The following is a 25,913-nucleotide window of genomic DNA, read 5'->3' on the forward strand; positions in this document are numbered from 1 at the left end:
GCTCAAAAACTCCGAAGTAGTATGGATGCCATACTAAGTTTTTGAAGTCTTTTTTAAAAATTGTGTATATTATGAGTCAAATCATCAGGATTGCCATCCTGCCTTCTGTTCACATCAGCAGTGCTGAGGGTCGATTCAGTGATTCCAGGCACTGAAAACTAAAATTCAGCTCCAAAGCTTTGGAGTCAAATCGACACTCCAAAATGATTCACCTTACACAAACAGGCCTTTTGAATTTGACCAGGCGGAATTGACCAAATCACAGTCTGAAGTGCATGGAAGAACTTGTCCCAGCGAGTCTGACCATTGGTCCATTGGTCACGCTGATGTGTTACAAAAAAGTGTGCAGGACCAGTAAAATATTGTACAAAATACGGCAACTTTGCATTAGTTTGCGGGTCATAATTGTTTGGTTGACATAAGCACTTGGGAATGTTCTCATACTGTACAGGTTATCTGATAAATGGCAGGAATATCATATTGCAGTTAATGAACAGTTATGCCACGAAATCGAGTCGTATACGAGCTGATAGCAGATGAGGCACGTAGCACCAAGATTGAGTGGAATAACTGTTTTATCTTATCCACATTCTCTGGATTTTGAGAAACAGAGCATTTTTATTGTTATTTTTTTGCAAATTCAGGGCTCGAAATTCATATATTTTTTCACCAGCCAGCCGGATGAGTTACCTTCCAAAGTAACTCGCCAAACAGAAAATCAACTCGCCAAAATTTGTTCATGTATGAATTTTACTTCTGTCAAAAATAACACAAAAGAGAGTAGTTACCATTGTTCATAACTAATGTGCATTTATTTCAACACCCGAGTATTTTGATACTGTTTTTTTTTGCACACTTTACAAACTGGCATTTGCTGTTCCACGTCCTCCTCGCGATATCCAAAAAAATGCCAGATGACTGACCCCTTACTAGTTCTTTTAGGAACCAATTCATCCGCTTCCGTTTTTAATTTGTCGCTGAAATGGACAGAGCTTACACGGTAGCCTATGCAACACCAGCAATTGCACAAACTGAGTCAGCGCTGTAAACCGAAACTAGAAAATCTTCCCGCAAGTTCCTTTCAGCATCTAGATGTCGCCCGGGATTGGCTGGCGAGTGTGTGACGTCATTGTTTTTTTTACCCTTAGGCAGCCTCTCATGTTACTGCCTGAGGGACAGGGAGAAAACCACCGGGAAATGTTTGAAACAAACGCAACAAACACGAAACAAACGTAAGTCGGCAGATGACCATAAAATACTCGATAGTTTCGATATAATAATTATATGTATCTCACACAGAATTTTCGGAGATATATAGAGTATATTCGATATATCGCACAGCCCTAGTCTGAATCTTCGCTTCATATATATTTTTTATTTTCAACTAGCCAGCCGGGCTGCCTAGTGACAGGAATTACCCGCCAAATGACAAATTAAGTCGCCTCGGGTGACCAGACCACCGCGAATTTCGAGCCCTGAAATTCGATCAATAAAAACTTTATACAAAATGTCTGACAAAATAATTTCTGCTTAGAATGTAAACAAACCAGCAAAATGACAGTAGCAATTTGTGGAAAAACGCGATAATAATAAATCATTAAAAATAAAAAAGATACGTTTATACCATCAGATACTTTCATTCCATATTTTGATGCTTTTTTTGTATTTTTGGGGGGTTTTGTTTTTGAGTAGAGTTTTTATTTCGTCCTCGGTTGGTTCAGCAATACACTCCGCCATTTTGTTTTTCTCTACTCACGGTATAATGTGCTGATATCCTAGTAGTACAGTCACTAACCAGAGCGCGCGATTGCTCATATCCAGTGAATGTGGATAGAATAATAACTTATTTAATTAAACCTAGGTAAGAGTTCTGTCAAAGTAATATTTGTCAAAAGATATTCATAGTATTCAGTATATTTTTAAAATCCTAAGATTCCATACTTGGTCCTCATACCTGCTTTGTTTTGCCATAACATCCAACATTTACATTTGGTGTAAATTTCATGCCTGGAATGAAAATATCGGTGCTTTAGTTCTTAATCCAAAAAGGATGGAAAAAGATGTAAAAAACATACTCCTTGCCTAACCCTTACTATCAAACATTTAACCATACAAATATATAACATATGTAAACAAGACAGCTGCATTAAGCTGTTTTGCATCTTATCAAACTTTTTGATAGTACAACCTTCAGTGCTAATCAAACCTTCCCTTGATTTCGATCATTTATAACCGGATTTGCTGAGCATTTAGCTCTGCGTATCAATTCTAATTTCATTTAAGGTCTACCTGCAGTTTAGCATATAGAAGCCAGATAAAGCTAATGAATAAATAGACTGTAGCAATAATAGACTGGTACCAAAATCCAGAATTGTGACACCCAAAGGCATTTTTGAGACAAAGTCAGCAAACAGTCTTATTTTGTCAGTTTGGGTGTGCCGAATTCAAATCTGCAATATGCCGAGCTCTATCTGACCTCTGTTGACCTCTAGAGGTCATTGAACTTTGGGCCTGTAAACGTCTCAGCTGAACCCAGTTTCTCAGCTTTCTAAGGAATGAAATGTACTAAAATGATTAATGAAGTTAGCAAATGGCCTTGTTTGTGAAACGTTTGGGTGCTGAATTCATTTTTCATTTGTAAAACGACATATGACCTCTGATAACCTCAAGGTCATTAAACTTGGCCTATAGGCCTATGCATTTAACGGCATTTTTAAACTGACTTTACTCCCCCAAAAAGAATATGAACAGACAAAAAACAAATAGAAAGGAACAAATACAACATTAAATGCCAGTCCATGTACATGTGACTTACTTTTCACAATGAGAATGCCTAGGCGATCACCTTACATAACATTGCATTACATTTAGCGGTTATTGTTTATACAAAGCTACTGAAAAAAGGACAGATTCAGCAGCATACAAAATGTGGGGGCGTACAGGGTATACAGGTTAATCAGGGTTAGTATATATGAGAGTTTTTTTCTTTGTTGTTTGTTTTGTTTTAAACGGGGTAAAGCCTTTACAAAAAACAAACAACAAAGAAAAAAACTCTCATATATACTAACCCTGATTAACCTGTATACCCTGTACGCCCCCACATTTTGTATGCTGCTGAATCTGTCCTTTTTTCAGTAGCTTTGTATAAACAATAACCGCTAAATGTAATGCAATGTTATGTAAGGTGATCGCCTAGGCATTCTCATCGTGAAAAGTAAGTCACATGTACATGGACTGGCATTTAATGTTGTATTTGTTCCTTTCTATTTGTTTTTTGTCTGTTCATATTCTTTTTGGGGGAGTAAAGTCAGTTTAAAAATGCTGTTAAATGCATAGGCCTATAGGCCAAGTTTAATGACCTTGAGGTTATCAGAGGTCATATGTCGTTTTACAAATGAAAAATGAATTCAGCACCCAAACATTTAACAAACAAGGCCATTTGCTAACTTCATTAATCATTTTAGTACATTTCATTCCTTAGGCCCCGGTCACACCGCCCGAACTTTGCTGGAGCGTTCCTTGAACGGTAGGGAGGGGGGGCCGAATTTCGACAACGCTCGTCACCGCGCACAAAATGGGAAAAAAATCGAAAACACGGGCGTTGGCTTAGCGGTGCACCGCTGAAGCCGGCGTTGCTTTAGTGTTGGTTTAGCGGTAGCGAGCGTTGGTTTAGCGGTGACGCGAGCGTTGGTATAGCGGCGTTCTGCGCATGCGGGCTTTGGCTCGGCGGGGGTATAAAGTTGGTTTAGCACTAATCATAGCAAGTCTCTCAGCATCCATGGTGATACAGTTTTACTGTAACTTTGAGCAAATTCGATATAGATGAGGTCTGAACTCAACGGCAGCTCGATTCCAAATGAGCTCCTGGTCCATTTCTCCCCGTATTTATAGCCAAATTCTGGTCCCGCTCCGACACCTCTATACCAACGCCAAACCAAAGTTTATCGCCGCCATGGATAGCTGCTTCAACGCCCGACACCGTTCCAGCAACCCCGTGTCCGCTCGTAAAACGCTTACAACCGCTCCACCGAAGTTTGTGCAATGTTTAATCGCCACCCGGGCAACGCTGGCGAAGCAGTGGTGGTCCAACATTCAAGATTTCTGCGTTGGCCTAGCGGACCCAAGCGTCCACGAACTTGCGTCTAGCGGTGCCAAACTTTGACTGGGCGTTGGTGGAGCGGGGGTGAACTTTGCCGGGGCGGAAAATTGCCCCCTCCTCACCGCTCGCAATATTTTGTGCAGCTCAAAACTTTCGGAGCGGTAGGAGGGCCCCTCGAGAAACATCAGCGGTGGCCGAGCGTATACGGCGTTGCTTTAACGGGGGCCAACTTTTGTTAAACGGTGGTGAACGGTTATGAGTGGTGATGAATTTTTTTCACCGCTCCAGGAACGCTCCAGCAAAGTTCGGGCGGTGTGACCGGGGCCTTAGAAAGCTGAGAAACTGGGTTCAGCTGAGACGTTTACAGGCCCAAAGTTCAATGACCTCTAGAGGTCAACAGAGGTCAGATAGAGCTCGGCATATTGCAGATTTGAATTCGGCACACCCAAATTGACAAAATAAGACTGTTTGCCGACTTTGTCTCAAAAATGCCTTTAACTCCTTAAATAAGCACTTTTTTGAATTTTGGTACCAGTCTATAAAATATAAATCAGATAAAGCCTTTTTTTTTGCTCTAAGTTTTATGAAAAGGAACAATGGATCTCTGTTTTGAATAAAGAAGAGACAGTATCTTCATCTGAGAAACTGTAACAGCTGGAGCAAGTGTAACATTATCTTTCAAACTATGGGTGTGTTTTCTTTACAGTATATTGGCATTATTTTATTAATTTGACAATAAGGGGAAAAGCCTGTGTTTTTAAAAGTGGTGGTCTGGACACAAATGAAAAACTCTGTCCTGAACGTTTACTCAGGAAACATCTGGCAACCTTTGAGGTGTGATTTAGATCATTTTTAACAGGAACTTTAATAGGAACTTGTTAATTCTCAGACTCCTGTTCTTGGCTGCAGGACTGGAACCCAATGTGTTCTTCTGCTGTTGCATGCTGAGATGCTTTTCTGCTCACCACAGTTGGAGAGTTGCTGTGAGTTACTATATCCTTCCTGGCAAAAAAGCTCAAACCAATCTGACCATTTTCCTCTGACCTCTCTCACCAACAAGGCGCTTGTTTCCACCCACAGAACTGTCGCTCACTCAATGTTTTTTGTTTTTCGCACCATGCTGTGTAAACTCTAGAGACTGTTGTGTGTGAAAACCCCAGGAGATCAGCAGTTTCTGAAATACTCAAACCAGTCCATCTGGCTCAAACCAACACCCATGCCACAGTGAAAGAAAGTCACACTTTGAGATCACAATGTTTCCCATTCTGATGTTTGAACATTGTGAACATTAACTGAGACCCCGTCCACACGTAGCCGGGTATCTGCTAAATCGAAGATATTTTTCTACGTTTTGGCCTGTCATCCACATGAAAACACATCAAAAACGAATATTTAAAAAAACTCCGGGCAAAGTGAAGATTTTTGAAAACTCCGTGTATGCCTTTTCGTGTAGACAGAGATAACCGGAGTTTTGCGTTTTAGAACGTCACAATCTGGGCCAAAAAAATGACAACAACTCTGCCCTGACGTCAAACGTGCGACCTTTGTTTACTGCAGAAGCCAGATTAAGCATGGACTTAAGCTAGCCGCACACCACGGCGATCCACGCGGTACCGAACCGACCCATTTCAGAGCCGACTCCCGACAGGGCACGCACATATCCCCCGACTGTTGACGAGTGCAGTCGCGATTGAAGCGACACGTGACAACTTAATAGCTTTGTGTTTGGCTATTGGATATAGTTACTGTTAAATCCAACACTTGAAGATGCTACAGGCTGAATTACAAATGACACAACATGGAATATGTAGCGCACTATCTAGGCTGCATGAGCTATTATTCCCAACCTTAAATAGTGCACTTATATAGGGGAGTTAAAGCGATTTGGAATTCAGCCACACAACTTGAGCAGAGTGGCTTTCCAGCCCACTGTGTCTATGGATAAAGCTTCAGTCTATGGAATTACAGTATATACCCGCATTAGGTGCTACCAACACGTATTTCTCGCGCTAGAAATTGTGTTTAATGATATCACGTGTTATATGCGAAAGATATGATTAGCTATTGCTAGCGACTCTCGCCGATCAGTCTGGCTCCCGATTAGTTTTTCGAATCGGCTGTGAGATGAGTCGGTACCATCAAAAACTAGTCTTTACGCCTGACTCGCGACTTCAGTTGGCTCGGTACGCTGAAAATCGGCGTAGTGTGCGGCTAGCTAAAGAGTAATGGATCGGAGTAGTGCCCTGAAAGCGTTAATTATTGTGCAGGTGCTATTTACATGTTTAATTTTAGAAGCCCAACTACTGCTCCAAGAGCACAGGCGATGTGATTAGGGGGTAGGATTTGGGGAAATAACCATCTACAGGTTTGGAATGCTTATGAATGTGATTGAAAACGCAGATGTTCGGTTATGTGTGGAAGGGATTTTTTTCGAAGACGAGGTGGTGTGGATAAAACATTTTTATAAACGGAGGGGGGAAAATGTTCGGTTTTAAAAATACCCGGCTACGTGTGTACATGGCATCAGGCTCTTGATTTGTATCTGCATGATTTGATGCATCGTACTGCTGTCAAGGCTGATTAGAGAACTGCATCAAACAGCAGGTGGATGGACGGGTGTTCCTAATAAAGTGGCCAGTGAGTGTATGCTCCAGATTCTTGCAAGAATTTTAAAAATTATCTCCAATGGAAAGATATGAACATATCTTACATTATTGTATCCACATTCACTGGATATGAGCAATCATGTGCTCTGATTGGCTACTCTACTACTACTACTAGGCTATCAGCTCATATACCGTGAGTATGAAAAACAAAATGGCGGAGTGTGTTGCTGAACCAAAATAAAAACTCTATTCGAAAACTAAACTCTAAAAAATAAAAAAAGCAACAAAATATAGAGTAAAAGTATTTGATAGTAAGAACGTATCTTTTTTTTTAATTTTTCAAGAATGATTATTATGGCATTTTTTTCACAAATTGCTCCTGTCATTTTGCCAGTTTGTTGACATTCTAAGGAGAAATACGTTTTGTATAAAGCTTTTATTCATCAAATTTGCAAAAAAAATAAAAATGCCCTGTTTCTTGAAATCCAGTGAATGTGGATAGAATAAAACAGTTATTCCACTCAATCGGGGTGCTACATGCTTCGTTGGCTATGAGCTCATACGACTTGATTTCATGGAATAACTGTTCAATAGAAATCGTTCTGTGCGTTATAAACACAGTGCGCTTTAATTCCAAATATCTTTGTCAAACAAGATTACAGTATCTCATTATAAGGAGTAAAAAATGCAACCCTTTTATTAACTACTACGTCCTCTAATTCTCCTCCACTGAAAACATTCATTGAATGAGCATGGGGCAGCGTGATTCCCGCCCCAGTGGGCCTCGAATAGCACTCGTTGCAGTTCCTGTATTTGACCACTAATGCTATGAAGTGAAATGTTGGAGTGGGTACGCTGGTTCATTGTGCAACATCAGGAAATGCAAACAAATCAAATCAGTGGAACATGGGTTTACACCTGTCAAGAGCAACATGGTTAAAAATGATTGGTTACTTGAAATAATTAGGAATTAATATTTCAACAGAATGCAAATATATGAAGGCGATTTATGAATAAGGACTAAAACAAGATGTCTGAGAAATATATGCTGCTATGGATGAGGCACCATGGCGTCTACTTGTGTGCATTATGGTAAAAAAAAAATGATAAAAAGTAAACGAATCATGTTTAACCACAGGAGTTATATTTTGGAACATCATCAACAGGCTGAGTCAAAACATCACAGTGAGTCTCTTCAAGTGGCTCTAATCACAAAATAAGTGTGAGTGCTTGTTTCGAGTGTTTAGCTTGAGTACAATTAACTTGACTGCCTTCCCATCTGTTTCTCATCCGTGTGTGGTGCGAGATGAGCATCTGCGTAAGCGCACGCACGTGTGTGCGCGTGTGTGTGTGTGTGTGTGACTGACATTCATTGAGGTATGTGGTGGTAGCAGTGAGAACAATGTGTCTAAAGGTCCTTAAAGGAGATACACAGAGTCTTTATTTTTAAATAAATTTCTGAGTGGACAGTATCTCCATCCTTGACTCTTGTATGCTGCATAAATGGGAATAAAAAATATATACAGTGCTGAGCGTAAATGAGTGCACCCCCTTTGAAAAGTAACATCTTGTCTCGTCTCGTCTTCTTCCGCTTTATCCGGGACCGGGTTGCGGAGGCAGCAGTCTAAGCATGGAAGCCCAAACTTTCCTTTCCCCAGACACCTCGGGCAGCTCCTCGGGAAGAACACTGAGGTGTTCCCAGGCCAGCCGAGAGACATAGTCCCTCCAGCGTGTCCTGGGTCTTCCCCGGGGCCTCCTCCCGGGGGGACATGCCTGGAACACCTCCCCAGGGAGGCGTCCAGGAGGCATCCGAAAAAGATGCCCGAGCCACCTCAGCTGATTCCTCTCGATGTGGAGGAGCAGCGGCTTTACTCCGAGCTCCTCCCGAGTGACTGTGCTTCTCACCCTATCTCTAAGGGAGCGCCCAGCCACCCTGCGAAAAAAACTCATTTCGGCCGCTTGTATCCGCGATCTTGTTCTTTCGGTCATTACCCAAAGCTCATGACCATAGGTGAGAGTCGGAACGTAGATCGACCGGTAAATTGAGAGCTTTGCCTTTTGGCTCAGCTCCTTCTTCACCATGATGGACCGGTAAAGTGACCGCATCACTGCGGAGGCTGCACCAATCCACCTGTCCATCTCACGCTCCATCCTTCCCTCACTCGTGAACAAGATCCCGAGATACTTAAACTCCTCCACATTTTGCAACATCAATCTTTTTCCATTTTTCAACAATGACCTCTTTTAGTGACTGGATGCTGGATGGAGAGTGATGCTCAACTTGTCTCTTCAGAATTCCCCAAAGAAAATAATTTCTTTCCACCACAAAGGTGAAGGCTACAAGAAGATCAGCAAAGCTTTACTTATCAGTCAGAATACTGTAGCAAAAGTGGTACAAAAATTTAAGAAAGATGGAACTGCAACCATCTCACAGAGACGTCCAGGTCGTCCACGGAAGTTAACACCTCGACAGGAGCGTCTTCTGATGAGAAGAGTTGAAGAAAATCAGCATACAAGTTCACTGCAGTTATCTAAAGAAGTAGAAAGCCAAACTGGGGTAACTATTTCCCGTGACACAATACGGCGTACACTGCAGAGGAATGGCATGCATGGATGCCGTCCATGAAAGAAGCCTCTCCTAAAGCCCAGGCACAAAAAAGCCCGCCTAGAGTTTTCCAGGGCCCATGCTGACAAAGATGAAGACTACTGGGACTCTATACTCTGGAGTGATGAGACCAAGATAAATGTTTTTTGGAACTGATGGCTTCAAAACTGTATGGCGTCGCAAAGGTGAGGAATACAAAGAAAAATGCATGGTGCCTACAGTGAAACATGGTGGTGGCAGTGTCCTTATGTGGGGCTGCATGAGTGCTGCTGGTGTCAGGGAGCTGCATTTCATTGATGGCATCATGAATTCACAGACGTATTGCTCTATACTGAAAGAGAAGATGCTACCATCACTCCGTGCCCTTGGTCGTCGTGCACTTTTCCAACATGACAATGATCCTAAACACACATCTAAGGCCACTGTTGGATTTCTGAAGAAGAACAGGGTGAAAGTGATTCAGTGGCCAAGTATGTCTCCTGATCTGAACCCAATCGAACACCTATGGGGAATTCTGAAGAGACAAGTTGAGCATCACTCTCCATCCAGCATCCAGTCACTAAAAGAGGTCATTGTTGAAGAATGGAAAAAGATTGATGTTGCAAAATGTTGCCAACTTGTTCATTCCATGCCTAGAAGACTTGGTGCTGTCATTAAAAATCATGGAGGCCATACAAAGTACTAGATGTAGTAGTTTTTGTTGTGGGGTGTACTCATTTTTGCACCACCCTAATTTGAGTAAAACTGAAAAATGTGTAATCTAAGTTTATATTATTAACCTTATTTTCATGTTAGAAGTTAAACAGATGTTATTATTAAACTTTGTCTTTTCAACATTTTGGAAATTGTTTGTGTTTATTGAGATATTGTTTAAAATGCTACTTTTCAAAGTGGGTGTACTCATTTACACTGAGCACTGTATTTTTGAGAGTTAAAATCGACCGCATAGTTGGCATTCGAGTTGCCCCGCTGAGCCAGCCATGCCTGAGTGCATGACGTCACAGCGGTAACTGGTTTTAAGGCCGAGGCCTTTGACAGCTATAGACCAAAGTCATATAAATAAAAATTTATGGTGAAAGTAAGAAATACCGTGTGGTTAGCGCTGTCGCCTCACAGCAAGAAGGTCCTGGGTTCGAGCCCCAGGGCCGGCGAGGGCCTTTCTGTGTGGAATTTGCATGCTCTCCCCGTGTCCGCGTGGGTTTCCTCCGCGTGCTCCGGTTTCCCCCACAGTCCAAAGACATGCAGGTTAGGTTAACTGGTGACTCTAAATTGACCGTAGGTGTGAATGTGAGTGTGAATGGTTGTCTGTGTCTATGTGTCAGCCCTGTGATGACCTGGCGACTTGTCCAGGGTGTACCCCGCCTTTCGCCCGTAGTCAGCTGGGATAGGCTCCAGCTTGCCTGCGACCCTGTAGACGGATAAAGCGGCTAGAGATAATGAGATGAAATTCGACCACATAGTTGGCATTCGAGTTGCCCCGCTGAGCCAGCCATGCCTGAGTGCATGACGTCAAATTGGTAACTGGTTTTAAGGCCGAGGCCTTTGACAGCTATAGACCAAAGTCATATAAATAAAAATTTATGGTGAAAGTAAGAAATACCGTGTGGTTAGCGCTGTCGCCTCACAGCAAGAAGGTCCTAGGTTCGAGCCCCAGGGCCGGCGAGGGCCTTTCTGTGTGGAATTTGCATGCTCTCCCCGTGTCCGCGTGGGTTTCCTCCGGGTGCTCCGGTTTCCCCCACAGTCCAAAGACATGCAGGTTAGGTTAACTGGTGACTCTAAATTGACCGTAGGTGTGAATGTGAGTGTGAATGGTTGTCTGTGTCTATGTGTCAGCCCTGTGATGACCTGGCGACTTGTCCAGGGTGTACCCCGCCTTTCGCCCATAGTCAGCTGGGATAGGCTCCAGCTTGCCTGCGACCCTGTAGAACAGGATAAAGCGGCTAGAGATAATGAGATGAGATGAGATAAGATGACTTGCTCAACTAAGACTGATTTGACTTCATTGATTGTGGGTTGACTCTCGTTAAAACAGGATAGGTGTTATAACTTATGCAACATACATGTACATACATGCATTTTCACTGATAAAACGTAAAAGGCTAATTAAATAATCACATGAACTGAGACAATCACATTCTGAAGCAAATTATAGATGCTACAGGTGCAGTACATTTACTGTTCTTTATAAACCTTATAAAATGCTCTAACTGGACCACATCGTATTTTTAAAACACAGAGAACATATTCATTCCAGTGAAATATTTCAAATCCACTGGAAATCGCATGATCTCAATTTTCCTGAAGGTTATTGGAAGAAGAAAATGAAATTTGTTCATTCTTTTTTTTTAATTATATTTAGGATATTAATTGATAAGCTCACTTGGAAAATATAACCCTGTTACATAAATTACACAGCAGATCAAAATAAGTAAATCGTCATTAGAGTGTCATTTAATGCCATGAGCATGGATGGGAGCTCACCAGATTTGATGTATTTGCAGGTTCTCGGCTAAATAAATTTAAACTCACATTCAAAGCTGACATCAATCCAAATTGTCCAGGTTTGATCAATCTGCTTATTTATATATTTATTGATATCAAAGCACGATGAATTCTAATTCACATGCAACTCATAACGCAAACAACAAATGATCGTAAAGCATGAAAACAATGGATGGATTTGAAACAAATCATATAGACACAAGAAGCAAAAATCAATCAATCAATAAATCACACAAAGAAATCAGTGAAATGAATGATTTAATAATTAAACCAAGACATGACAACACACACATACACACTGATCGTCATTACAGTAATCGTCGTTGAGATCACAGGACGTAAGAAGTGAAGGTGAAAACAGAACAGTAAGATGGGAATAAGTGGAAGCGATTTCAACTTTATACCACAGCACTGTTGAATTCTTGATTCTGCCGGATCGGAAGATGTTTTGTGGACATTCCACAATGTTAGCATTAACGTTAGTATTAACATTAACGATAAATGGATTCAAAAAGTACAACCCCAAATCCAAAAAAGTTGGGAAAAGTACAAATTGTAAATAAAAACGGAATGCAATGATGTGGAAGTTTCAAAATTCCATATTTTATTCAGAATAGAACATAGATGACGTATCAAATGTTTAAACTGAGAAAATGTATCATTTAAAGAGAAAAATTAGGTGATTTTAAATTTCATGACAACAACACATCTCAAAAAAGTTGGGACAAGGCCATGTTTCCCACTGTGAGACATCCCCTTTTCTCTTTACAACAGTCTGTAAACGTCTGGGGACTGAGGAGACAAGTTGCTCAAGTTTAGGGATAGGAATGTTAACCCATTCTTGCCTAATATAGGATTCTAGTTGCTCAATTGTCTTAGGTCTTTTTTGTCGTATCTTCCGTTTTATGATGTGCCAAATGTTTTCTATGGGTGAAAGATCTGGACTGCAGGCTGGCCAGTTCAGTACCCGGACCCTTCTTCTACGCAGCCATGATGCTGTAATTGATGCAGTATGTGGTTTGGCATTGTCATGTTGGAAAATGCAAGGTCTTCCCTGAAAGAGACGTCGTCTGGATGGGAGCATATGTTGCTCTAGAACCTGGATATACCTTTCAGCATTGATGGTGTCTTTCCAGATGTGTAAGCTGCCCATGCCACACGCACTAATGCAACCCCGTACCATCAGAGATGCAGGCTTCTGAACTGAGCGGTGAGAACAACTTGGGTCGTCCTTCTCCTCTTTAGTCCGAATGACACGGCGTCCCTGATTTCCATAAAGAACTTCAAATTTTGATTTGTCTGACCACAGAACAGTTTTCCACTTTGCCACAGTCCATTTTAAATGAGCCTTGGCCCAGAGAAGACGTCTGCGCTTCTGGATCATGTTTAGATACGGCTTCTTCTTTGAACTATAGAGTTTTAGCTGGCAATGGCGGATGGCACAGTGAATTGTGTTCACAGATAATGTTCTCTGGAAATATTCCTGAGCCCATTTTGTGATTTCCAATACAGAAGCATGCCTGTATGTGATGCAGTGCTGTCTAAGGGCTCGAAGATCACGGGCACCCAGTATGGTTTTCCGGCCTTGACCCTTACGCACAGAGATTCTTCCAGATTCTCTGAATCTTTTGATGATATTATGCACTGTAGATGATGATATGTTCAAACTCTTTGCAATTTTACACTGTCGAACTCCTTTCTGATATTGCTCCACTATTTGTCAGCGCAAAATTAGGGGGATTGGTGATCCTCTTCCCATCTTTACTTCTGAGAGCCGCTGCCACTCCAAGATGCTCTTTTTATACCCAGTCATGTTAATGACCTATTGCCAAATGACCTAATGAGTTGCAATTTGGTCCTCCAGCTGTTCCTTTTTTGTACCTTTAACTTTTCCAGCCTCTTATTGCCCCTGTCCCAACTTTTTTGAGATGTGTTGCTGTCATGAAATTTCAAATGAGCCAATATTTGGCATGAAATTTCAAAATGTCTCACTTTCGACATTTGATATGTTCTCTATGTTCTATTGTGAATACAATATCAGTTTTTGAGATTTGTAAATTATTGCATTCCGTTTTTATTTACAATTTGTACTTTGCCCCAACTTTTTTGGAATCGGGGTTGTGTGATTACTTGATTTGATTAAAAAAAGGCAATTATTATACAGATTGCTGTGGTATAAGAGGAATAAAGCACATGTGAATTAATGGAGATTAATCAAACTTCAGGGTAGTAACAGTAACTCCGCTTCATCACACTGTCATCAGCAATTATTGTACTGTAACTGTAGACCCCTAAGTATTTTATTCCTGATATTACACAGCACTGCCTGTTCAGGATTATGAGTCTTGGGGCCCGGTCCCACAACACCAATAACTATAACTCCAACTCTGATTATAGCTCTGCCTAAATTTAGTTCCAGTCTGGAGCAGTCACACCACAGCTATAATCATGACTATAATATTGTTTGGTCCTGCCACTCTGGGAAATAAATACATGCAACTTAGGAATAGTCATGGAAGTTTTTTCCAAGTAGTAGCACATTATTCCGGGTCATACTGTACAGCTTGGACTTCAAAACAACCCATGTACATACTCCGGTGGTTGATATACTGTACTATGGATAGGTCACGGACTACGGAAATATAATAAAAAAGGATACAAAATGTGGAGTGGTTATGGATTTTACTACGGATGCATCACGGATGCTAATAATTTACAGATTGGCCACGGACATTTCAATCTATTACAGATTGGTTCCTGATTTCATATGGACGATGCATCACGGATTAAAAAAAAAAAATTAAGAAGTCTAAAACAATTAAATGTTTGGACTGCCAAAGTTCATGATTAAAATATCTTACTTGCATTTATATCTTTACTTTATTAATTGACTGTTGATATTTCATGGAAGGGTGGCACGGTGGTGTAGTGGTTAGCGCTGTCGCCTCACAGCATGAAGGTCCGGGTTCGAGCCCCGTGGCCGGCGAGGGCCTTTCTGTGCGGAGTTTGCATGTTCTCCCCGTGTCTGCATGGGTTCCCTCCGGGTGCTCCGGTTTCCCCCACAGTCCAAAGACATGCAGGTTAGGTTAACTGGTGACTCTAAATTGACCGTAAGTGTGAATGGTTGTCTATGTGTCAGCCCTGTGATGACCTGGCGACTTGTCCAGGGTGTACCCCACCTTATGCCTGTAGTCAGCTGGGATAGGCTCCAGCTTGCCTGCGACCCTGTAGAACAGGATAAAGCGGCTAGAGATAATGAGATGAGATATTTCATGGAACATCACATACCCATGAATAAAAGATCCGAACTTTGTATTGTTTTTTATTTTTGGTGAATCTGTGTTCCGTGACTTCATGATGCAACAAGGATGTACAAAGATGCCCAGGAAAAATAGCATGTGCTCAGACAACGTTGCATATAAACAATGACCTGATTGGTCAGATGTTTTATCGGATCAAGTCCAGGCCTGGAAAAATGGCTCCAGAAGCAATCTCACAGATACCGATAAAACCAGGCCTGAGCTATTGGTATTGTTATCAGTCTGGTGTGACCCCCAACCACATAATCTGCAGGGGACCGATTTATTTATACTTATCATTATAGTTGTAGTTATAGTTACTGGTATTGTGGGACTGGGCCTTAAGACACAAATCCAAATCCAAGTATTTTTCATGACCTTTATGTGAATTTTATTCAGCCACAGAGATTATGATTTTACTGACAAAAAAAAAAAAAAAAATCAGTGCTGAAAAAAAAAATAGCATCAAATTCTAATCATGCTCCCATTCCTGATCCCAGTCTGGATATCTGTTGATTTGTGAACTTGTGTTTGTGGTTTGGTGGGTGGCTCCACACTCACCAGCTCCTTCTTCTTCATACACTCCATGAGGATGATGAAGAGGTGCTGAGCCTGCGTGCGGCTGTACGTGAATGTCTTCTGGATGGTGACGAGCAGCTGGTCCCGCAGAGACTCGTTAATCAGCCTGTGCGCGCGCACACACACGCACACACACACACACACACACACACATATAGGTGGAGGGAAATACAGATCAGGGCATGATAATAAAAACAATTTAAAGATTTCTGAACAGGAAAGCACATCATAAGTTTGCTCAAGGGTATTCATACCAGCAGTGATTTGTTGCTTTGTGTTGCTCAAAATGAGTGATCTATACTGCTCTCTTAATTGGACTTTCTATTTTGATTTCCTGCCATAACAGCCAGATTTTCAAAGCTAGCACCAGGCTAGCATGATAAAGCCATCCATTTCACCACAAAGCACGAAAAGTGAAACTAGTTGTCCATTTTCACCACAAATTGGACATAACATACACAGTTTATTGACTCATAATCCAAAATCATACTTGAAAGGAAATGGAACGGTCAAACAGAACTGGAATCAACTGTCAAAAAGGCAATCCAAAGAATACGCAAACACAGAGGCATAGATCACAACCTATATAACTCGAGCGAATGGAAAGACTTCGCAATGAAAAACCAAAACGTGCTTGTATAAAGAGCAAGACAGGAAATATATATGAAGTGAGTATATGGTTAGGATTTGGCAGGCATTACCCTCTGCTGGTGGGGAGTGGTACTGTCCTGAGCTGCTGTAACGAATGTCTACTTGTTAAAAACTCAAGAGTATGAATGACCTCATCTCATCTCATTATCTGTAGCCGCTTTATCCTGTTCTACAGGGTCGCAGGCAAGCTGGAGCCTATCCCAGCTGACTACGGGCGAAAGGCGGGGTACACCCTGGACAAGTCGCCAGGTCATCACAGGGCTGACACGTAGACACAAACAACCATTCACACTCACATTCACACCTACGGGCAATTTAGAGTCACCAGTTAACCTAACCTGCATGTCTTTGGACTGTGGGGGAAACCGGAGCACCCGGAGGAAACCCACGCGGACACGGGGAGAACATGCAAACTCCACACAGAAAGGCCCTCTCCGGTCATGGGGCTCGAACCCGGACCTTCTTGCTGTGAGGCAACAGCGCTAACCACTACACCACCGTGCCGCCCTATGTATGACTTGTAAAAATAAAATAAAAAATAAAAATAAACCCTGCACTGCATTGTATCAGAAATGAGATGGAACCTGATTTTTTGGTTGGTGATCAAAGCAGTCTATCTGACAGGCTTGAAGTTTTTGATGTGCGGAAATAGGATGGCATAAATCGGTTGTGAATAGACTAAATGAAAAAAAAACATGGTGAGAATTTCACTAAAAAAATTCATTGCATCTACTTAAAAAACTTATGCAACAATTTGAGATGAACACAACTAGATTATGCACTAAGTATAAAATTTTCTTCAATGATTAAAATTAAGTTACTTAACTTAATACCCATCCATCCATCCATCCATTATCCGTAGCCACTTTTCCCATACAGAGTTGCAGGCAAGCTGGAGCCCATCCCAGCTGACTATGGGCGAGAGGCAGGGCACACCCTGGACAAGTCACCAGGTCATTGCAGGGCCAACACACAGAGACAAACAACCATTCACACCTACAGTCAATTTAGAGCCACCAATTAACCTAACCTGCATGTCTTTGGACTGTAGGGGAAACCGGAGCACCCTGAGGAAACTCATGCAGACACGGGGAGAACATGCAAACTCCATACAGAAAGGGCCCTGTTGGCCACTGGGCTCGAACCCAGAACCTTCTCACTGTGAGGCGACAGTGCTAACCACTACACCACCGTGCCACCCCTTTAACTTAATATTCAATACTAAATGTATACAAATGCACCAGTGGGATTTGGAAGCTGATAACCAGACTACAAGGTGAACCCAGTACCACTGACACCACTTGAGAGTTACTGCTAATACTTTCCAGCTTCACTAAAAATGACCATGGTAATTGTTAGTTTAGTTAGCTTAATTTTTAGTAGATATATTTTTCTAACTTTGCATATATTGGCTTGCTAATTGCATCAAGAAGAAGATGCTCTGTTAAGCTAGTATGCTATAAAGATAATCACCTCATTTCCAGAGTATAACTTTGTATAAATAATTTTTCCAGAATATAACTGTGGGACAAAATGTTTGTTACTCAGTCATTATACTTGTCTGTTTAATTGGGTTGATTATATTCTGTTTATCTGTTTTGACAAAATATTTTATTTTATTTTATTAATTTGCCTGTCTTTGAGTGGATGCAAAATTATATTGAAATAGAATTTTAAAAAGTGTCCAGATTAAAAACATATATATTTTTTCAAATTCTCTGTTTGTAATTATAAGCCCAAATCAGAAAAAGTTGGGACGGTATGGAAAATGCAAAAAAAAAAAAAAAAGCAGCGATTTCTAAATTGACTTTGACTTGTATTTCATTGAAGACAGAATGAACCCAAGATATTTCATGTTTTCTTGGTCAACTTCATTTCATTTGTTAAGATACATCCATTCCTGCATTTCAGGCCTGCAACACAGTCCAGAAAAAAAAGTTGGGATGGGGCAATTTAGAGTAAGTAATGAGGTAAAACAAAGAAATAAACAGGTGATATTAACAGGTGATTGTAATCATGATTGGGTACAAAATCAGTATCCAGGAAAGAGCTAGTCTTTGAGGAGCAAAGATGGATTGAAGATCTCCAGTTTGTCAACAGATGTGTGAGGAAAATAATTCAAATGTTTAAAAACAACGTCACTCAAAGAAATATATGAAGGGATTTGGATATTTCACCCTCTACGGCGCATAATATCATTAAACGATTCAAGGAATCTGAAGGAATTTTGGTGAGGAAAGGGCACAAGCCTAAGCTGAACACCTGTGATCGCCAATCCCTCAAATGGCACAGCATCAAGAACGGTGATAGAACCACATTGGCTCAGGATTACTTTGGCAAACCTTTGTCAAGTTACAATATGGAATTACATCCACAAACAGAAGTTAAAACTATACTGTACTACAGTGGCGGCTGGTAGTCTTTCAAACAGGGGAGGCTGGTCGGTTACGATATTTCCAGATTTTAAAAGAAAAAAGAAAAAATACATCAATTTTGCCCATACTCTTGCCTCTGATCTGGCTGATTGTTGGCAGGGTCACAAACTGTGAAATAACAGGTTCTTTTGGCTCATTAGCCTACTGTCCAATATACATGATGGTGGTGTTGGGGGAGGGGTATATTTTAACATTTTATATTTTAAAATTGTGGCATGTTGTTTAAAAATTGATCATTATTGAAAGCAGCTCTTTGTCAGGAACCTCAGCAGTAACAGCAGAGTGTTCTGGAATAGGCACAAGCACTGACCTTGGGGAGCCAAACATAGAGCTGGGTGCCACACATTTCATTCAATGACACTTTCCCTATATTTTACTTATTTTGACTGAGAAATGTTTTATTGACAATTTTGATAACCCTTCACTTTTAATCCAGGTCTGTAGTGTGAAATGTTCTCGGCTGTGTTTTTGTTTAAAAATGTTTTCCAAATTGTAGCTGTGTTTAATTCATATCCAGAGAAATATATATTCCAATATAATATACTCAGCATAAACATTTTAAATAGATTCTATATTTTTGGTCCATCCATGACATATTACTAAAGTAGCCTATTTACTGTTGTTGATGTGGGTCACTTGCTGTTAGCCAATTCACTTTCTCGTACCAGGAGAGCTGAAAGGAACGAGTATTATTCCCTACCTTTTTCACCAAGTCAATTTGAGGCGTTGGTCTGCCCTGCTCTTTAATTTTAATTTTTTCCTTGAAAGGAAGACTGGCAAATGGCTTCACCAAAATTAAATCAGCAATGCTTGGCATCCGTGCACAGCTTTCTTGCTAGCTGACTAGCCCCCTCAAGTTCAAGTTCAGTCACTCAAATAAATGAAATTTCTGGAACTAAGATAGCAAACTTGACAACACTATATTTGCACTTTATTTACAATGAAAATATATACAAACTAAAAAAGCTGGTAGAAACCGTATGTAATGAATGAAATCGAAATGTAAGCTGATCTCTTACAATACGCCACAGCACTCGCGAATCCGCATGGGACTGAACTGAAATTCACCGCTGCCTGTCTATAGTTGAAACGAGCTGTCAATCAAAGAAAATATCCAGCCGCTTTCACCAATCACCAGTCTCCTCACGGAACCTGCCATGTCCCTCCCATGTGAGGCTCGGAGTCCGTAGGCGGGCATTTTCGCAGTATTTGTCCAATAACTGTCTTGCATTTTGAGATTGACAAGCGCATAGCTCCCAAATGCCGTTGAAGTCCACTGAAGCTGGGAGTCCGTGGGAATCCGTGGGCGGGCATTTTCGCAGTATTTGTCCAATAATCGTCTTGCATTTTGATATTGAAAAGCGCATAGCTCCCAAATGCCATTGAAGTGCACTGAGGCTGGGCTGCATCGCGCTGTCACGAGGGGGAAACAGTGTTGCCAGATTGGGCGGTTTTAAGTGCATTTTGGCGGGTTTTGAACATATTTTGGGCTGGTAAACGTCAGCAGTATCTGGCAACATTAGGCGAACTGGGGAAAGTTATAAAGGAATGATTTCGCACTGTAGTTGGGTTGAGCACATATTTCTATGATTCTGGATCTGAAATAGCAATGTTATAAGGTCGGCTATAACTAAGCCTAGCGCAATTCATCCTACACGATGTTCGTTATTTTTAGAGGAGGCTGAGCCTCCCTCGTTGTCTTAGAGCAATCGCCTGTGCTGTACTAAAAGGAAGCCTTATGTTAACTGTGTCCAGAAGTGCCGTTGACTTCTCTGGGCTCGGAGACATCTGGGATGGACCATCACACAGTGGAAATGTGTATTGTGGCCAGATGAATCAGCATTCCAGGACTTTTTTGGAAGAAATGGACGCTGTGTACTCTGGACCAAAGACAAAAAGGACCATCCAGACTGTTACCAGGAGCAAGTCCAAAAGCCAGGGTCTGTCATGGTATGGGGTTGTGTCAGTGCCCTTGGCAAAGGTAACTTACACTTCTGTGATGGAGCATTAATGCAGAAAAGTACACTGAGGTTTTGGAGCAACATATGCTGCCTTCAAGACGACATCTTTTCCAGAGATATTTCAACAAGACAATGCAAAACCACATTCTGCACACATTACAAAGGCGTGGCTGTGGAAGAAGAGGGTGTCTGTCCCCAATAGAGAATGTGTGGAGAATTTTGAAATGAAAAATATGACAATGACGACCCCGTATTTTTGCACCCTTTAAGACCTGTTCGCAGGAAGAATGGGATAAAATAACACTTAAAACATTTCATCACTTGGTGTCTTCAGCCCGTAAACATCTTTTAAGTGTTGTGAGAAGGAATGGAAACATTATAAAGTGGTAAATGCTTTACTGTCATAACTTTTTTTGCAATGTGTTGCAAGAATCAACGTTGAAATAAGTGTTGATTTGAAAAAAAATCATGAGGTAAAACATCAAATAATGTGCTGTTGTATTGTTCTGAGGCAACACAGGTCAAAGATAATTTACAAAACATTGTTTTCAGTTGTAATATTTCAGTTTCAACATGCCGTCCCAACTTTTGTCTGATTTGGGGTTGTACTGAATAAATGTAACAATATTTAATGCAGGGCGGCATGGTGGTGTAGTGGTTAGCGCTGTCGCCTCACAGCAAGAAGATCTGGGTTCGAGCCCCGTGGCCAGCAAGGGCCTTTCTGTATGGGGTTTGCATGTTCTCCGCGTGGGTTTCCTCCAGGTGCTCCGGTTTCCCCCACAGTCCAAAGACATGCAGGTTAGGTTAACTGGTGACTCTAAATTGACCGTGAGTGTGAATGGTTGTCTATGTGGATGACCTGGCGACTTGTCCAGGCTGTACCCCGCCTTTCGCCCGTAGTCAGCTGGGATAGGCTCCAGCTTGCCTGCGACCCTGTAGAACAGGATAAAGCGGCTAGAGATAATGAGATGAGAATATTTAATGCTGAATGTATATTCTACAGTGGTGCTTGAAAGTTTGTGAACCCTTTAGAATTTTCTATATTTCTGCATAAATATGACCTAAAACATCATCAGATTTTCACACAAGTCCTAAAAGTAGATAAAGAGAACCCAGTTAAACAAATGAGACAAAATATTATACTTGGTAATTTATTTATTGAGGAAAATGATCCAATATTACATATCTGTGAGTGGCAAAAGTACTGTATGTGAACCTTTGCTTTCAGTATCTGATGTGATCCCCTTGTGCAGCAATAACTGCAACTAAATGTTTCCGGTAACTGTTGATCGGTCCTGCACACCGGCGTGGAGGAATTTTAGCCCATTCCTCTGTACAGAACAGCTTCAACTCTGGGATGTTGGTGGGTTTCCTCACATGAACTGCTCGCTTCAGGTCCTTCCACAACATTTCGATTGAATTAAGGTCAGGACTTTGACTTGGCCATTCCAAAATATTAACTTTATTATTCTTTAACCATTCTTTGGTAGAACGACTTGTGTGCTTAGGGTCGTTGTCTTGCTGCATGACCCACCTTCTCTTGAGATTCAGTTCATGGACAGATGTCCTGACATTTTCCTTTAGAATTCGCTGGTATCATTCAGAATTCATTATTCCATCAATGATGGCAAGCCATCCTGGCCCAGATGCAGCAAAACAGGCCCAAACCATGACACTACCACCACCATGTTTCACAGATAGGATAAGGTTCTTATGCTGGAATGCAGTGTTTTCCTTCCTCCAAACATAACGCTTCTCATTTAAACCAAAATTTCCATTTTGGTCTCATCCATACACAAAACATTTTTCCAATAGCCTTCTGGCTTGTCCACATGATCTTTAGCAAACTGCAGACGAGCAGCAATGTTCTTTTTGGAGAGCAGTGGCTTTCTCCTTGCAACCCTGCCATGCACAACATTATTGTTCAGTGTTCTCCTGATGGTGAACTCATGAACATTAACATTAGCCAATGTGAGAAAGGCCTTCAGTTGCTTAGAAGTTACCCTGGGGTCCTTTGTGATCTCACTGACTATTACACACCTTGCTCTTGGAGTGATCTGTGTTGGTTGACCACTCCTGGGGAGGGTAACGATGGTCTTGAATTTCCTCCATTTGTGCACAATCTGTCTGGCTGTGGATTGGTGGAGTCCAAACTCTTTAGAGATGGTTTTGTAACCTTTTACAGCCTGATGAGCATCAACAATAATTTTTCTGAGGTCCTCAGAAATCTCCTTTGTTCATGCCATGATACACTTCCACAAACATGTGTTGTGAAGATCAGACTTTGATAGATCCCTGTTCTTTAAATAAAACAGGGTGCCCACTCACACCTGATTGTCATCCCATTGATTGAAAACACCTGACTCTAATTTCACCTTCAAATTAACTGCTAATCCTAGAGGTTCACATACTTTTGCCACTCACAGATATGTAATATTGGATCATTTTCCTCAATAAATAAATGACCAAGTATAATATTTTTGTCTCATTTGTTTAACTGGGTTCTCTTTATCTACTTTTAGGACTTGTGTGAAAATCTGATGATGTTTTAGGTCATATTTATGCAGAAATATAGAAAATTCTAAAGGGTTCACAAACTTTCAAGCACCACTGTATATACAGTATATACTTTCTTTCTTTGTATCCTTTTGTAAGCTCCCATTGATAGCACAACATCTCTTCACTTTCCATTTGCATAAACTGAAACTCCACTTTTTTTCTGCCTCATCCACTTCGCATTTCCAGCATCACTACCCCTTCTGTTGCTGAAAATCATTAACTCTTGTTAAAAATAAATGACTTTTAGACACTGCTTCCTTTTCCTCCAGCATTGCCTGTGTCTCGTCCTGATGAACAACCAAGTCTGACTGCAAAGTCACGCCCATCACAGAAAGCACTATACCGTTAATCTCATCTCTCCACCACATCCATCTGAGTCACATTCAGTGGTCCCAGGTGGACTCAGGCCACTAATCTGCTGTCCAGAAAGCCGACTTTATCTCTGTCTTGGCTCCTAACCACATCACGTCTTGTCTGCTACAGAGACCTGGATCACTCTGGAGAATGTCCACGAGCTATAATACAAGCTGCTTTACTTTTTTTTCTGCGTTTTGCATTCTCTCATTCTCCATGGATTGGTGAACAAGTCATTGGAGTTATGATGTAGTTATGTAAGTGTCACTATTCTGAAAATGTTACACACTGTTAATCAATCTGGGACGTCGGGGAACGTTACATTTCCTGTTTAATCCGTGGCCATAATGAGTACATAAGTGATGGTTCATGAACATAGGATACTAGGTTCATTCTTTATAATGCAGGCATGGATGGATCCAGACCGATGCAACCGATGCACGTGCATCAGTCAGAATTAGATGTGCACCACTTGGGATTGGTCACGGGGCGTTTGTTTACTTTACCGCTAGCCAGCTACATGGACTACAGCCACACTCAAACAACAGACCAGTGGTTCAGGATCCGACCACCTGTGGCAAGCAGGGATACTTACCTGACCTAATTACCTGTATTCTCACAATGTTTCGTATAGCGTGACCTGAGAAAAATAATTTAGGTCAATCCAATAAAATGCTCCTGAAAGAGGTCAAAATTTGCCACGAATAACGGGCCAAGCCGCAGTTGTAGCAGGCCATGCCTGAGCTGTTTTGAAAGGTCTTGGGGAGAGGGCTGTGCCTGTAAAGTTTGGCGGGACTGGGACCTTTGGTGGTCGAGTTATGAATTTTTAAATCCCTGCATGCGTGCATGCACACACGCGCGGCTGGAGCCAGGGTTCATATCAAAGTTTTTGGTGAGCCGTACTTGTGCGGCGGGTTTAGGGGCAAATAACGGGCCACGCCTGGGCTGTTTCGAAAGGTCTCGGGGAGAAGGAGGTGCCTGTAAAGTTTGGTGGGGCGAGGACTTTTGGCAGCCGAGTTATAAATTTTGAAATCCCGGCGTGTGGGAACGCAGTTGGAGTCAAGGTTCATGTTAAAGTGTTCAGTGAGCTGTGCTTGTGTGGGGCTTCAGGAGCAAATAGCAAGCTGAGCCGCGGGTCGTAGCGGGCTGTGGCTGCCCTCTTCGGAAAGGGCTCAGTGTGCTCTACACTCCTGTGAAAATCCATAGCGATCTGGTAAAATTAGTGAAAATATTTCTGCAAATGTTCATTTGTCAGATTCTTGGGCTGGATCTGTGCCTGGCAGGGGGTTGGTTTTAAATAAAGTGCATTCGTGAACTTTGAAAATGTAATTTTTAAAATTTATTTATATTCAGTAAAGTATCATAGATAGATAGATAGATAGATAGATAGATAGATAGATAGATAGATAGATAGATAGATAGATAGATAGATAGTGTCAAAAGCTTCCACTAGACCATTTCCTCGTTTACTTACCCTCCCTCCTCTGAGTACTTGTGGCCGAATGCCAGGATGTCAGACGCTCGGCCGCTGCCATCACACACCACCACAGGCACAGGTGGCGTGTCCCTCAGGTACTCCAATACGATGGAGATAACATTAGGGCCACCCTCGACGATCAGCGCCACCACAGGCACCCCCTGCCCGATCCCTACACACACAGCACCGTCATGACATGTATCAGTAACACTACTACAACCATTTAAAAAAGTCAGCAGTGATGATTTATTGAACAAAACTGCAGCCTGTTGTCTGAAAGAGAAACTACAAAGTGTAAAGACTGTTACAAAGCGCTGACACTGGAGACACCTTCCGGAAAATAAATATCAGATCAATGTGTATACACAAAGCTTCCCCATATTGACATCTTTGAAATATTTGGTTTATTATTAGCAGTAGATTATTAATATAATACAAGTCCATGAGGACGAGTCATTACTATAGAAACAATAACAGATTTGAATAATCTCATTAATATAAACCTGTGAATTGTCTTGGAGCCAGAAGTACTGTCCAAGCTAAAACTGACCAATCAGATATGGGAATTAAGGTTTGGTGTAAACTGATATAATCCAGGTTAAAGCTGAATAAAAAAAAAAAATACACGTTGACAAACATTTGTACGACAGCGTATTATGGTGATTGTAGGTAAAAGGAAATGAAGCCGAGGCAGGAGATAATATTCTGAAAAAAAAGTCATGCATTTATGAGAAAAAAAACCCCTCAGATATCCTCAGAGATTATAAAGTTATACACAGTGTTGGG

The 25,913-nt window shown here is 41.4% G+C and overlaps 1 protein-coding gene across 1 annotated transcript in view; it reads right to left on the minus strand.

The window, feature by feature from the left end:
* The window catches only part of trpm3 (transient receptor potential cation channel, subfamily M, member 3), a 421,760-nt gene that overhangs the window by 97,506 nt on the left and 298,341 nt on the right, over positions 1 to 25,913 (minus strand). The window contains exons 7-8 of the mRNA XM_060906727.1: positions 25,125 to 25,299; positions 15,673 to 15,796 (exon numbers count right to left, since the gene is read on the minus strand). Of these exons, the coding sequence (XP_060762710.1) occupies positions 15,673 to 15,796; positions 25,125 to 25,299 (299 nt within the window). The remainder of the gene's footprint in view (positions 1 to 15,672; positions 15,797 to 25,124; positions 25,300 to 25,913) is intronic.

The sequence above is a fragment of the Neoarius graeffei genome, chromosome 24, assembly GCF_027579695.1.
Source record: "Neoarius graeffei isolate fNeoGra1 chromosome 24, fNeoGra1.pri, whole genome shotgun sequence".
NCBI classification, from domain to species: domain Eukaryota; kingdom Metazoa; phylum Chordata; class Actinopteri; order Siluriformes; family Ariidae; genus Neoarius; species Neoarius graeffei.